This window comes from Dendroctonus ponderosae, unplaced genomic scaffold (assembly GCF_020466585.1).
Source record: "Dendroctonus ponderosae isolate FM_Combo_2020 unplaced genomic scaffold, Dpon_F_20191213v2 Dpon_F_20191213_1, whole genome shotgun sequence".
Taxonomy (NCBI): Eukaryota; Metazoa; Arthropoda; class Insecta; order Coleoptera; family Curculionidae; genus Dendroctonus; species Dendroctonus ponderosae.
The window spans coordinates 50,530,848-50,545,101 of NW_026017110.1; the positions used below are offsets into that span (position 1 = coordinate 50,530,848).

The window sequence follows — 14,254 nt, forward strand, 5'->3', positions numbered from 1 at the left end:
TCTGGAAATATCGTCGATTAGACACTGTGAACGTTTATTTAAAAGAGAACTACTCTAGCACAGCAAAAGACTAAGTCGAAATTCGTATAAATCAAGATAAACATTGAGCGCCGACTTAGAACGAATCACACTCATGGCACCGAAAACAACGAACCGGTTGAAACAGTGGCTTGTCAGCATGAGACTTGTGAGCTTAACAACTAACAATTTTGAAACAAACCAATCCCAAATAACAACAATAACACAGTTTAGAAGTATTACGTACACGCAATTGGCGGGTTTTAGGTATCATTGTCCTCGTCATCTGAAGTGTATCGCTTGATGGCTTTGCGGCGCTTGGAGGGTTTCTTCCCTTTGAGTTTGATCTTCATTTTAACTGCGGTGTCCGCATCCGCTTTGCCCGCCTCTTCGTCCGCCTGCAACCAAAATCCAAAACAAATCGCGGAAAGCGGAACTTTTCGAGGCGTACTTCTTGCTGCTTGTCTTCGCCGTCAGTCTCGATTCTCGCCTTGGCATTGGTGAAGACCGATTGGAGCACTATGCTGTCTTCGTGGATCAGTGAGGCTTCTTCGTTGTAGATTTGCGCGTTTTGGCACAGCAGCATAAAGTCGCGCTCCAGATCGGCCATTTCCGTGTACTGAAAGCTGACCATCAGAACACAGAACAAACTGGCTATGTAGGGAGGATTTACTTTGGCATCTTCAATGCGAGTGATTATGCGCATGATATCCATGGGCTTTTTGATCACTTCGTAGTAGTCCGGGTAGTCTTTGCGAGGAGGCAACTTCATGAAGGGCTCGCTTAAGAGCCGCCCGTCACTGTCCGTGTATTTAGTCACGATAGTCATCAGTTTCTTCATTTGGCGCTTTAGTTTGTTCTCGTCCGGGAGTTTTCCTTTCAGTTTCTTTCTGCTACTCGGTCCTGCATCGCTGGAACAGCGGAACAGGAAACTTTCAAACTTTGCTCCTGCATTTAGCTAGGAAATACCTGTCTGAATCCTCCGCCTTTTTGCGTCGTTTGCCCCGTTTCCTCTTCTTGGGCTCATCGTCTTCCTCATCTTCCTCGTCGTCTGATTCGTCGATGGCCTGCAAAAGAGCGGAACTAAATGGCTTTAACAACAAAAGGCGCCAAACGCACCTTCATCCACTCCTTCTCCGTTAGACTGTCCGTGTAATCCACCTCTTTCCTCTGCCTGGATCCTCTGCCCATTATGACGTCGTTGTCGTCGTAGTTCCATGGATCCACCTTTGGACGTATTAATTAATAAGCGTCAAAAAGAAAGAGCGAGTTAACTTTACCTCGTCGTCCTCTTTCACCAGCCAATCGGGAAGTTCGGATTCAACAATGAGGCGTGGCTTCCTCGCCGCTCCCAATTTCGCGTCCTCCCGTCGCCGCTCCAAGTCCATCTTCTGGAACAGCTCAAACTCATCCACAGAGCGCGCCACCATCTGGTTCACGGTCTCATCATCAGGAACTTCGTTTTCTTCCTACGGGAAAACCACTTTAACAGCTTTTACCCGCCAGCGATCAGAGTTAGTACTTCTTCATCGTCGCCGTCTTGATGCAGAATAGTCTGTAGGAACTGCTGCCGCTCAGATCCGGTGGATTTTTGGTCGAACATTCCGGCCTGGATGACTTTCTCGTCCATGTTCAGCTTGTATCGGGCCGCGGCCAGAATTCGCTCTTCCACAGAGTTCACGGTCATCAGCCTCAAGACGCGCACCTCGTTCAGCTGCCCGATGCGGTGCGCTCTGTCTTGAGCTTGCAGGTCCTGGAAGACCCTTAAAGGTCAAAGCTCTGAAAAAGGTATCGGTTTTTCTGATATACCTGATGAGGGTTCCAATCGGAGTCAAAAATCACCACAGTGTCGGCGCTTTGCAAATTGAGCCCCAGACCTCCGGCCCGGGTGCTGAGGAGGAAGATGAAATACTCGCTGTTTTTTGCGTTGAATTTCTTGAGCAAATCGCCCCGATCTTCCGCTTTGGTGGTACCATCCAGTCTCAAGTAGCCGAAACCCCTGCACAGAAGTCAATCCATTTCTGTAGGCATTGAAGAATTTGTTCCGGTGATTCTAGTACCTGTAGGTCAGATAATCCTCCATAATGGTCATCAATTGGGTCATTTGACAGAACAACAGCACCCGATGATTGGTGGTTTTGAGCTTGGGCAAAATCCTGTCCAGAAGCTCGAACTTTCCAGAAGCCCGATAAATATCCGGGCTGCACATGACGCTGCACGAAAGGAAAAATGGTTGAGTGAACAGCAGCTGCATGCAAAGCGCGTTGCAGGCTCACTCACCCTGAAATCACTCCGCCAGCAATTCCTATGTGGTCGCACCACTTTTCCTCAATGTGCTGGAACATGAAGGGATGATTGCAAAGCTTCCTCAACTGCACAATGGTGTTCATCAAGGCCTTGGCGCCTCCTTTCCCTTTGTTGCCTCGCTCCGAACCGTCCGTTAGCAGCACCCCTTTGCTCTGCATATGCCTGCAATGAAACCTGCCAGTGAAAATCGAAAATTTTTCAGCCAGAAAATACACCTGTATAAAACCCTTTGCAGTCCCGACATGTCGCACTTGATGATATATTCGACTTTGTCGGGCAGCTGCGACTCCACCTCCTTCTTGAGTCGCCTGAGCAGGAAGGGTCTTAACACCTTGTGTAGGCGCCTGATGATCAAGATCGTCTCTTCTTCGTTCAACTCAACCTGAAACTCCTCCAGATTAGCTAATGAAGGAGGGCAAACAAGTTGGAAACCTTTTCCCCAGTGGTGGCAAACGGGGCATTGAACCACTGCTCGAAAGTACTGCAGCTTTTGAAGATCGACGGCAGCAGGAAGTTTAACAGCGCCCACAACTCAGGCAATTTGTTCTGCAGAGGAGTTCCAGTGAGCAGAAGCCGATGAGGCGCCATGTAGTGGGTGTTAAGCACTTGCGTCAGCTTGCAGTGGTGATTTTTCATTCGATGCCCCTCGTCGATTATCATGTATTTCCATTGCAGCTGAAAGCGAAGAAGTGAAGTTCAAGAAGACGTCTGCAGGACGAAGCAGGAGTCTCCAGACCTTGGCTAAAACTCCTTTATCCTTAATCACATACTCGTAGGTGGTGAGCAGCACGTTGAACTTAGTGGAGCGCATTTGGCTCTGGATCTGCCTCCGGCCGGCCGGAGAACCTTTGTAGGACACCACTATAACGGAAGGAGCCCATTTTTCGAACTCCAACACCCAATTGGACAAAGTACTGAAAAAAAAAATGTAATTTTAAAGTTAAATGCTTCACCAGTTCACCAGCTTCTTCAAAATACAGACAGAGGAAACCACTTACGAAAGAGGAACGATGATCAAAAAAGGCCCATTAACCTTTTTCTTTTCCATCAAATAAGTGATGAGCCCGATGGTCTGGATGGTTTTGCCCAGGCCCATCTCATCGGCCAGAATCCCGTTCAGGTTGTTGTTGTACAAAGAAACCAGCCACTCCAGACCTTTGATCTGGTACTCCTTCAGCTGGCCGTTGATCATGATGGAGGCTTGTTCAGTGACCATCTCGTGCACAGTGTGCGCAATGCCGTAGTAGCTCTGCTCTTCGCCGATCCGCTTGTGATACTCATCGTCCTCCACTTTGGCCTTTTTGATCAGCGCCTTTGCTTTGTCCTCCTCGGACTTCGGCTCCTGACCTGCTTTATGCTCTGGATTAGGCTTGGGTAACTCAATAAATTATTAGGAGTTGGCGCAGTGCAAATGGCTTGGTGCGCCAACGCAACGCACCGGCGCAGTAACCCGGTTCCGTTGCTGGGAAAATGTTGATGACTTTTTGAAACGCCCTATTTTGTAGAGTTTCACTTAAAAATACTGACAGTCTGGATGTCTTTTACTAAGGCTGTAAATTAAATCTAAGTATAGCTTCGTAGGAATTTTTGAAAAACTTCTTTCAACGTCGAATTCGGGACAATAACGAAAATAAATTTCTCCCGTTTTTCCCGAAAATCATTAACTTTAAATCATTAATTAAGATTTTCTCAAAAACCGAAAACAATCAAAAACGCAGAAAGATATAATTATCTGATGATTTTTTTTCTGGCAATAATGGGCTGTTTTCAGCCAAAAATAACAAATTTGATTTTGCCTCATTCATCGCTTGCAGAGAATCTTTAGAAACCCTTTTTCAGCTTCTAATTGAGTACAAAAACCAAATAATTTTATTCAGTTTTTTACTGAAAGTAATTAAGATTATCTTGAAAAAAACTGCCAAAGAGCAAGTTTTCAAAAAAATATTTGGAAAATTCCTCACCCTCATCACTGAAAATTTTTTAGCTTTCTTCCGGATTTTCCGGATTTTCCCATATTGTTTCCCAATAGTTTCAAGCAATCGTATGCGCAAAAGCAATATGTCGACGGCTTTTTTGTTAGATGTTAAAATTCCCTCATCGGTCATGAATTATAACTCATTAACCAATGAGTTAAAACTCATTTCAGCGACATCAACTCAAAAGCGCAACTCAACACAGTGTTACTCAGGTCTACTCTGGATCGTTCCTATGCTCAGCAATGGACGCTCACTTACCTGGATAGTCGTCGTCGTCTTCGTCGTCAGTGTCTGCGATTTCCCAGCCGGGGTTCTGCTGCAGCCAGGCCTGCAGTTGACTCAGCAACGGCGCTTCGTCTCCGCCTAGTTTCTTGCCGCTGCTCACCTCCACCACTGTGATTGGTTTGTCTGAGTCCTGACTGCCCTCGTCGTCGCCAATCAGCACGCCTTCGGCGGCCAGTCGTTTTCTTTTCCTCTGTTGACAGTTCCTTCAGCAGCAGGTCGGAGCTTTAAAGTTTAGGTACCTTTTTGCGTCGTTCTTCCTCGTGCTGCTTCTTGCGCTGCTCGATCTTGTGCTGCTTCACCATCTCGGTCAGGCTGGCGATGTACTCGTCGGTCTGCGACAGCAGAAAAGCCAGCCGCTTGTCCTTCTTCTGGTCGATCAGCTTGCGGTAGCCTTCTTCATCTTCCGCCATTAGTCTGCGTGGACAATAACTCCATTGAAGCATCTCTTGGGGACTTCATGGCAAAACCCTCACCTCCTCATGCGCTCCTTCTCGATCCTCTCCTGCTCCTTCTTCTGCTCCCTTTCGGCATTGGCGTGGTAGTTCAAGATGGCCTTGTTGAGCTTGCCAACTCTTCCCAGACTGTTGCGATGGAAGTCCTTGAAGTCCTTCCCATGTTGTAGGATGGAGTTGAGAAACTCCTGGTGCTTTTGGCGGCGCTTGCGCTCCGCCTCCAGTTTTTGCTGCTTTTCCAGCTTTTCCGTGGCTCGCGCTTCGCGCAAGCCTTGGCGCTTGGTTCGCTTGTAAGCCTGCTCGAAAAACGCTAGTGAAAAACCGCTTTCTTAGGCCTTTTAGCAGGCACCTTCATGTTCACGGCCGTTTCCAGCGTGGTGTCGCGTCGCGTACAGGCGATTATTTCGGTCCGCAGCTGACGCTGGAAATTCAGGCATCTGAGCGCTCTGAGCTCGATTTGAGCCTGCAGTCTCAGCTCTTCCGTCATGTCCGAGGGCAGGTTGGCCAGCTGTTCCATGCGAGCTGCTATGCGAGCCGCCACCCTTAAGGAAAAATTGGAAATTACGCAAGTTTTTCGCAGGAGTTGTGGTTGGGTACCGATTCTCCCGTTCCTGCAGGAGCATGATCGGGTCCAGGCCTACTGGCTTGGGCACGGTGGTGGTTCTCGCCTGTTTCAGGTGCTGGATGCCTCCCACTGGTCTGGGTTGCTGCTGCGGCTGCTGCTTGTATAGCTAAATACGCATTTGTATCCAGTTTTCCACCAAAAAAACCCGACTGAGCTTACCTGTGAGGGTGGAGGTTGCTGGTAACCCCCCGGATGGGGATGAGGCTGCATAGGCGGTCTCATGGGTTGCGCTTGGGGCGGCATGGTAATGGACGGTGAGAGTTCCGGCGCCTCCAAAGGATCCCTTGGGCAATCCTACAAAATTACTCATTTTCAAGCGCTGCCTACTCTTTTTCATGGGCTGCAGCACCAACCTGTCCGCCAGGAGGCGGAGTGGAGGCCTGCAAAGGGGACCCATCCGGCCGCTTGCCCTGGATGGCCATCAGAATCTGTTGCGGCACTGGCTGGTTCCTGGCCAGGTATCGGTAGGCCATTATCTGGTTCCTACACCAATCAAACAAACAAGTCAAGAGCGGGATCGAGCTGTTCCAACCCCCACCTTAGCTGGGTCATCTGGATCTGGGACAGGGCGGGCGTCCCATTGGCGCGCGCTCGCAACGCCAACAGTTGTGAGTATCTTGGATCCTCTTGCATCCCTTTCTCGTCCATTGAGTCGATGGCTGATTGCAAGGCTCGCAGATTATCCTGTCCTTGTTGCAGCCCCTGGACGGAACCTGGGGCAAGAGAGACAGTAAATCGTCACGCCCACTTTATACAAGGTTGTCAACAATATCACCTGAAGAAGGCTGATGAGTAGGCGATGGATGACCTTGCGAAGGGGGGCCCGGTGGCATGTGACCTTGAGGCGACAAGTGAGGAGGCGGATGTAGCTGACCTTGGCCTTGGGGCGGCATGAGATGCTGCCCTTGAGGCGAGGAGCGCCCCTGGCCTTGGATGGGCGGCATGTGGCCGCCCATGGGGTGGCTTGGAGGCGGCGGGTGTTGCCCAGGCGGTCCAGGCGAGGGCGAGCTCTGCAAAACCAGTCCTTTGAAGGCCTTTTGCAGCCTTTTAGACCTCTTACCATGCTGTTTCCACAACAATTTTGTAACCTAACTTGAGTAGAACAATAGCGCGCAGCCTTATCTCTGCAAGCGCGCCGTGATAAGGCGATGGAAGTGCGCTTATCTTGCGGTTTGTTGAATAACGTAGGTACATAAAGGCGATTGCAGTTTAATTCCCAAAGCATTAAGAAGGTGATTGTTGTCTAGAGGATCAACCACACGTTCCCTTGCTTCATGCAACTACGCTCAAGGTGTTAAGTTGGGAGGCAGCCACATTGTCCTCACAACAATGAGGCCGAGAATAAGCAATTATCTCAACTGATTAAATTATACTGTGACTTCCTGTTCATTTAGATAGTTTCTGTTCTTCACAGTTTTTTTTGTCACGGAGTCAAAAATTACAAAACAATAGTCTGCTAATGCCGCCTATTAGCGCTGGCCAATGTTCCAAAATACTGGGTGTCCCAAGTAGAGGAAATAACTAACTACAGCGCCACACATTGTCCTAATATCCTTCCCCCAAATGCCCCATTCTTTTGCTATTCTAAGGGTTTCTGCGCCGTTAATTTTTCCAATTAGCGTTGTTAAGTACCGCCACTAACTAATTGGAAAGGAAATTTTATGACGCAGCAGCCAAACCCGTTCCCAAGAAGCTACAGGTGCTATAAAAGAGTCGAGATGCTGGTGCGGGCGGTAAAGTGAAGCCAAAAATCATCCGGTTGGTTCAAGAACCTGAGCGATAATGAGTGAGAGTGCGATCAAACACCACCAGCCTTTGGAGTTCGATTCAAAGTTGGTGAGTCTAAAAGCCTAAAAATGCTGCACAAGAAATAGGTAAAAAAAAGTAAATGTGCAGCCTTGGACGGATTATTTGCTGCCTGTTATAGACCGGCGTTTAGCAACAATTAGCTGAAAGACAATGGAAATGTTTGCTAATATAAAGCGCATTGATTAAATGTTGGTTCTTCGTCAAGATGCACTGTCTGGACAAAAATGGCAATAAAGCCCTTAAGGTTGAAGTGAACTTGAGCGCTTGGGGCACGCCACTGTGCAAGCCCAAGCATTGCCAACACTCCCTAGCTGGGCGAGGGTTTCCCAAAGGTTCCTACTCTTCCTAACTAATTTTCGGCAGTTTGCGTCATTGAGTAAACATACATTGTTTAACCATGCAACCATCAGATAACAATCGTGCCGGAGCCTTGACAAACATGGCCCATTTGTATTTTTTCTTGCACGCTTAATTTGACTTTCGTCTACCAGACTTAGGCCTGGGTAAACATGAGGCCCGTATAAAAATCGCCTCATTTATCTTAAACAGGAGCAGTGCGGACTTAACTGTAAAAACAGCGAGTTGAACAGCAGAAAAATGGTGGAAGTGCAGGAGTACTACGATTTCATCCTGCCTCTGGTGCTGGAGGCTGGCAAAGTAAGTGAGTCGCTCACTCACCGAAAAGTGAGTCAGTCTTCCAACTTCTGATATTAATCAGGTGATGGCCGAGGTGGAGGAGGTAGAGGTGGAGTTCAAGCAGGACATTGTCTGGGACCTGGTGACCATTTACGACCGCAAGATCGAAGAGGTTTTGATCAATAAAATCAAGGAGAAATACCCCCAGCACAAGTGAGTCATTCATCCTCTCGCCTACTCAGAATGACCACCTCCCTTCAGGTACATCGGAGAGGAGGAGACGGCCAAGAGCGGCCACACTGCAAAGCTGACCGACTCCCCGACTTGGATCATCGATCCCATTGATGGGACCGCAAACTTTGTGAGAAGGATGCCACTCACTGCCATTTCCGTGGGCCTAACCATCAACCAAGTGCAGGTGTTGGGGATCATCTACGATCCCTACAAGAAGGAATTGTTCACCGCGATTAAAGGCAAAGGAGCCTATTTGAATGGCAAACGAATATCCACCAGTGGATGCAAAGGTGAGCATCTATAGAACAATATACAGGGTGGTGGGGGAAATCCAATTGTTTTTGGCTGAAACTAATGATGATTTGGACTCCTCTGGTGGAGATTGGTAAGCAATCTATTTATTAGCTCCGTAAATTTCCAGTCATCGAAAAATCAGTGATGAGCTACGAGATCAGCATAGCCAGACGCAACGACTACTACTACAACTTGTACATGTTTCGGATGAAGCACCTGATCAGACGCATTCAAGGGTAAAGGCTTTCAGCCCCTTAAACATCTCAGAGAAAAAGGGAAAGCTTTTTTAGATTCCGCTCTTTAGGCACGGCCGTTTTGGGACTCTGTTATGTCGCGTGCGGAAGACTGGACGCCTACCAATGCGATGGACTCTACCCATGGGACGCCGCTGCTGGAACCCTCATTGTCATTGAAGCTGGCGGACATGTGGTGGATTCAGCTGGTATTTCCACCAAACCCCGTGCAAACTCCCCATTTAAAGCCCGTTGATTTCATTAGGAAAGGAATTTGACTTGATGGACCCCAATTTTCTGGCCTCGGCCTCCAAGCCGCTGTCCGATGAGTACATGGAGCTGGAACGTAGAGCAGATGAAGAACAGCTGAAGTTTGCCCGTGAAAAAATTGGGTTTTCTCCCTAAAGACTTGTTTTAATCAAGTTTTCTCCAGTTTCCAGCTGGGGTTTAGTAGAACCAGTTGATGGGCTGCTGCATTGAATAGTGTTTAAATTCAAGAGTGAATTAACGATTTTCTGTGATGACCTAATAAAAAATTTTTAGCCTTCACAGCCCCCAACCTTAATATCACACAATAACAATGATGGCGATTGGTCGAAAGGCCGTAAAATATAGGGAGATAGATGACATTTATTAAATATTTACCTTGGAGTAATGCATATCAAGTTACAACATGGCCAAGGCCGGTTGCTCCCTCTGCTCATGTCTAAATACTCGCTAAGTCGTCCATTACCTGGGCAGTGCCCTAACAGGAGATAATCTTGAAGTGGCGATTTTGAATTTATTCGGGGGGCATTTAATAAGGAAAACATTTCGGAGCCAAAATCCCCTTTTGCTTCGACCTTTAACCTTGATAATGTCAGCCGTGGCGTAAACCGCTGGCAGTCTGGTCAGTAAAAGGCCTAGGCCACGCCCCCTTCCTCTTATCAGCGCAAAGACCAGCCAGCACCAGCCAGAGCAGGGAGGCACGAATCTGACCAGTCACGTAGTGTTGGATTTTTGCGATCAGCCTGCTAGAAACGCAGCCCTGCTTTTGCAGGAAGTTGGTTTGTCGTCACGTTTTGTTAGGGTACAAAATCCTCATAAAATATGGGGCGTCACTTATACAGGGGACCAACGGTAGTAGGCCTGGGTAACACTGTGTTGAGTTGCGCTTTTGAGTTGTTGCCGCTCTGAGAGTTAATGAGTTTTAACTCATTGGTTAATGAGTTGGTGAATGGCCGATGACGCAATTTTAACTCCTAACAAAAAAGCGATCAACATATTGCTTTTGCGCATACGATTGTGTGAAACTCTTTGATCTAAAACGGGAAAATCCACAAATTTTTCAGCAGAAAATTCATCCAGAAATTTCAGAGCGATGAGGGTGAGAAGTTTTCCAAATATAGATTATATGCTTTTGCTTTCTCTGGTCGTTTTTTGGAAAAACCTAAGTTTTGTCGAAAAAAGCAAGCTAACTTTGTTTCGATTTTGTTTCAAATTCAAAGGTAAAACGGGTATTCGAAAAAGGCGATGAAGAAGACCAAACTATATAAACGACGACTTTTCTTGTAAAATCCATCTTTTAACTTTTTTGTATAAAAGTCTCTCAGTTTGCCAGTATTTTACAGTACAACGTTAGGAAAAAGCGTGTTGTTCTGTTTAGAGATAATTTTTTTTAGAACCAAATTATTCACAGCGACAAAAGCGACGCTTAAGCGACGTTTTAAGAATAATTGATTATAAACTTTCACTTTTTCTGTTCGGCAAATATTTTGGGAAAAAATCGAGAAAAAAATTATTAGGATTTTGTCCAAAATTCGAAACTGCAAAAAGTTCTAGAAAAATATTTTCGAAACTGTTCAGGAGCCGAGTGTTCCAATAAAATTTATTTTATAATTTTCACAGTAAGTACTTGGTTTTTGAGAAAATCTTAATGATTTTTGGGAAAACGGGAGAAATTTATTGGAAAAAAACGTTGGAAAAAGTTTTTGTAAAATTCTTTCAATGCTATAAATATATCTTGTAATTTTTCGCGTAAAATACATCCAGATCGTCAGTATATTTAAGGAAAACTACAAAATGGAGCGTTTATGAGTAGAAAGCAAAGCAAAAAAACACATTTTTTTTAACCAACTCTACAGTCTTCAGAGGAATGGACGTGACTAGGTTTCCAAATAATTTATTATAAACTTTCGCTTATTTAGTTCGTTTTTTGATTGAAAATTATTCGATTCTTGTCGAAAGTCTAAAGCGACGCAGGAGGCGAGGTTCTAATAAAATGTATTTAATAAATTTTGAAGAAGAAGATTGTCAGTATTTTTAAGTGAATCTTTAGAAACTTGAGCATTTAGCAAAAAGAGTAACTTTGCTAAAACTGGAAAATTCTGAAATTTTGAAGAAATGTTAAAAATATTACTGATAAATTTCCCTTAAAATAAATCTAAAATCAAGTGAAAAAGTCATAAACATTTTCCCAGCAACGACTGAGTTACAGCGCGGGGCATTGGATTGGCGCACCAAACCATTTGCGTTGCACTGCGCCAACTCCCAAAAATATATTGAGTTATCCAGGCCTAATGAGTCGGGCGATGGCGTTTGCTCTAACTTGTGTAAGGACAGAACCTTGCACCCCGCTATGATAAAATTTGTTAGAAATGGTATCTATATAGTTTGCTATATAAACCATACAGGGAGAAATGTTCATTCTTAGTTCAGTGGTATACGGGGAAATAAACCTGCAAAAATTGGCCTTTGGTTAATTTCCTTGATGTTTGCCAACAAATTGAGAGGCTCAGTACCTGCATAGCTGTATGAGAACTGAAACTTTAAACCTCCACAAACCCTCCCAATAACGAAATCTTCTAGCCTGACTCTGAATGGGTGGTAGTTGTTCGGAAAACCCCGTACACAAATCAAAAATAGCTTTTTATCCGTGCAAACAGAGAGTGCATGAAAACGTTAGTTTTTGCCAACCTTGGCTCTGCTTAAGCAACGTTTGCTCAAGGATTTATAGGGTTTTTACGCTTTAAATGAGTGCAGTGTTTAGTAGCGTGTAATTCGCCAAGCCATCAGCATGAGCGCTGAAGAAGTGCGAGAATTGTACGATTTTGCAGTGCCTCGCGTCCTGGCTGCCGGCAAGGTAACATCCACGCCTTTTCTCATCCCCAACTTAGCCCCTTCTGTTTTTTGCGAGTGCAGATTATGTTGGAGGCAAAAGTCATCAAAGGGGAGGAAAAGAACGGTGTAGAATGGGACTGGGTGACCGAATTCGATGGGCAGATCGAGCAGGTGCTCATCGGGCAGATGAGACATCGCTACCCTGAGCACAAGTAAGTAGCGACAGATATCAGAAGCTGCTTGGAATGCTGGGGCAGATTTATAGGAGAAGAGTCGAGTTCGAATGCGGAGCTTACCGATGCCCCCACATGGATAATCGACCCCATTGATGGCACGGAGAATTTCATCCACAAGCTGCGGCTCTCCTGCCTCTCGCTAGGAGTGACCATTGGGAAAGAGCAGGTGTTTGGCATTGTTTTCAACCCCCACATGGATGAACTTTTTACGGCCATTCGAGGAGAGGGCGCTTTTTTAAATGGCGAAAGAATCCACGTGAGCTCTCAGAATGGTGAGTCAGAATGGTCGGTTCTTCTCGTTGCCACCTTGAGGTGCTTTTTTGCAGATTTTCGTCAGTCATTCTTCAACTACGAACTGGGGATGGCCAGGACGAGCGACTACTACTACAACCTCTACATGTTCAGACTGAAGCACCTCATTCCGAAGGTCATGAGGTAAAAAGCTGTTAAGGGATAAAAATTAGCGCTGATGTAAAAAGTGTTTTTTTTAAATAAAGTTTTAGATGTTTGGGGTGCGCCGCTCTAGGCCTATGTTATGTGGCCTGCGGCCGAACCGACGCCTATCAGTGCGATGGGTTGCACATCTGGGACGCAGCAGCAGGGACTTTGATAGTACGAGAGGCGGGCGGCTACGTGGTCGATTCCTCCGGTAAACCGCCCCTGATGATTAAGCCCCTCAATTTAATTCAAACACTAATCAGTGGATTTTAGGTCGAGACTTCGAGCTGGCCAAGCCAAACTTCCTGGCCGCTTCCACCAAGGCTTTAGCCGACCAATACTTGCGCATCGAAAGAGAGGCGGATGAGGAAATGAGTAGGGCTCTTAAGGTCAAAGAGGAGTTTGCTCCCTGAATGCCTTTTCCCAGTTAAACTGTTTTTGCTCAGTTTCACACGGAAGGAACAGCAAACTCGCGAAACAAAAAATGTTTTTGTGTTCCATCCAGTGCCGTACACGAAAGACTCAGGACTCATTTTAAGGAGAATAAATAGCAGCTTGTTCCAAAGAAACATGTTTTTTCTTTTGAAAAAAGGTCATTTGAAAACTCTTACCTCGCGATGATGAGAATGACCCCCACTTTGCGGGTACTGCTGGCCTTGGGGCGGTCCCATGTGATGCGCCATCTGTTGATGGTGGTTCTGTAGCTGCCCATGCGGGACGCCCATGCTTCCATGAGGCTGTGAAATTGGGGGCGGAGCGACTGGAGGCGGTCCCAACCCTGTACAGAACCACAAAGCTGATCAGCCGCCCGCAAAACATTTTGCACCGCCACCCACCTCCCATATGATGAGGCTGCGGGCTCTGGTGGTGGGATGGGGGCGGCATTCCGTACTGGGGCCCCATATGTTGATGGGGCGGGTGCTGGTAGGAGCCGTGCGGACCCGGATTCTGCACGGGGGGACCCATAGGGCTGGGGGCCTGCGGGGGCGGCATGGGGCTAGTCTGGGGCGACCCGCTAGACATCGCGCTCACATTTGCTGAAAAAAAAACACGGTTTTCCGCAACTTTTCCGGCAAAAAACACACGTGACGCCTAAAATATGATGCCCTTATGACACCTGCATGCAAAAACCGGAACAACCAGACAAAGACTAATATAAATACGGCATTTGCATAAAAAATCAATAATTTTTGAGGGTTAAATAAGGTTCTGCTTGGAGCATCCATCGCCTTCCAATGGATCGGGGCATTTAAGGATGCGGGAAATCCAGAGATTGAGGGGTTTGGAGACCTTCGGACGCCCCCCCAAGGGTTTGGGCGGTTGAGTGACAGATCGAGGTCAGCTTTGGCGGCCCGGAAAGAGCCGGGGCTGGGGTGGGAGAGAAAGGGAGAGTATTATGCATGTTTGACCCAAAAACTGACCAGCTCTAATCAACGGCTTTTCAATGATTAAAATCAACTGATCTTACCAGGTGACAACTGAAGGCAAAATCTGGATCTGCTCTGGATCAACAAGAAAAACCTGTCAATTTCCTGTGGAAAAATATGTATTTGATATTGGCCATCATATTTTCCAATCAAAGATGGAATTTTCCTTGTTTATAAATAGGACA

At 46.5% G+C, this 14,254-nt stretch overlaps 3 protein-coding genes across 6 annotated transcripts; 2 read left to right on the plus strand and 1 right to left on the minus strand.

Annotated features, from left to right (window-relative positions):
- Positions 1–8: 8 nt before the first annotated feature.
- On the minus strand, positions 9–14,226 carry LOC109533247 (ATP-dependent helicase brm). Of its 3 annotated transcripts, none has more exons than XM_019898516.2 (26): positions 14,111–14,226; positions 13,479–13,679; positions 13,254–13,420; positions 6,439–6,673; positions 6,202–6,376; positions 6,017–6,146; positions 5,823–5,957; positions 5,636–5,769; positions 5,388–5,580; positions 5,060–5,334; positions 4,826–5,000; positions 4,560–4,776; positions 3,324–3,675; positions 3,062–3,239; positions 2,758–3,000; positions 2,541–2,707; positions 2,299–2,487; positions 2,079–2,231; positions 1,828–2,017; positions 1,541–1,771; positions 1,299–1,487; positions 1,138–1,245; positions 988–1,085; positions 692–929; positions 470–637; positions 9–416 (listed from the first exon to the last, which is right to left on the minus strand). In XM_019898516.2, the coding sequence occupies exons 2-26, from the start codon at positions 13,663–13,665 to the stop codon at positions 282–284; spliced, it is 4,662 nt and encodes a 1,553-aa protein (XP_019754075.1). In that variant the 5' UTR covers positions 13,666–13,679; positions 14,111–14,226; the 3' UTR covers positions 9–281. The 3 variants fall into 3 exon arrangements, with proteins under 3 accessions (XP_019754075.1, XP_019754076.1, XP_019754077.1); XM_019898517.2 differs by having other exon boundaries at positions 3,324–3,672; positions 14,111–14,225; XM_019898518.2 differs by lacking the exons at positions 13,254–13,420; positions 13,479–13,679; positions 14,111–14,226 and adding an exon at positions 6,724–6,825.
- On the plus strand, positions 7,386–9,416 carry LOC109533250 (inositol monophosphatase 1). Of its 2 annotated transcripts, XM_019898520.2 has the most exons (7): positions 7,386–7,499; positions 8,022–8,129; positions 8,191–8,321; positions 8,370–8,632; positions 8,764–8,872; positions 8,927–9,078; positions 9,135–9,416. In XM_019898520.2, the coding sequence occupies exons 1-7, from the start codon at positions 7,446–7,448 to the stop codon at positions 9,272–9,274; spliced, it is 957 nt and encodes a 318-aa protein (XP_019754079.1). In that variant the 5' UTR covers positions 7,386–7,445; the 3' UTR covers positions 9,275–9,416. The 2 variants fall into 2 exon arrangements, with proteins under 2 accessions (XP_019754079.1, XP_019754080.1); XM_019898521.2 differs by lacking the exon at positions 7,386–7,499 and having other exon boundaries at positions 8,115–8,133.
- Positions 11,881–13,211, plus strand: LOC109533251 (inositol monophosphatase 2). The gene is made up of 6 exons (XM_019898523.2): positions 11,881–11,990; positions 12,050–12,180; positions 12,226–12,476; positions 12,531–12,639; positions 12,702–12,853; positions 12,916–13,211. The coding sequence occupies exons 1-6, from the start codon at positions 11,925–11,927 to the stop codon at positions 13,053–13,055; spliced, it is 849 nt and encodes a 282-aa protein (XP_019754082.1). The 5' UTR covers positions 11,881–11,924; the 3' UTR covers positions 13,056–13,211.
- Positions 14,227–14,254: the final 28 nt, after the last annotated feature.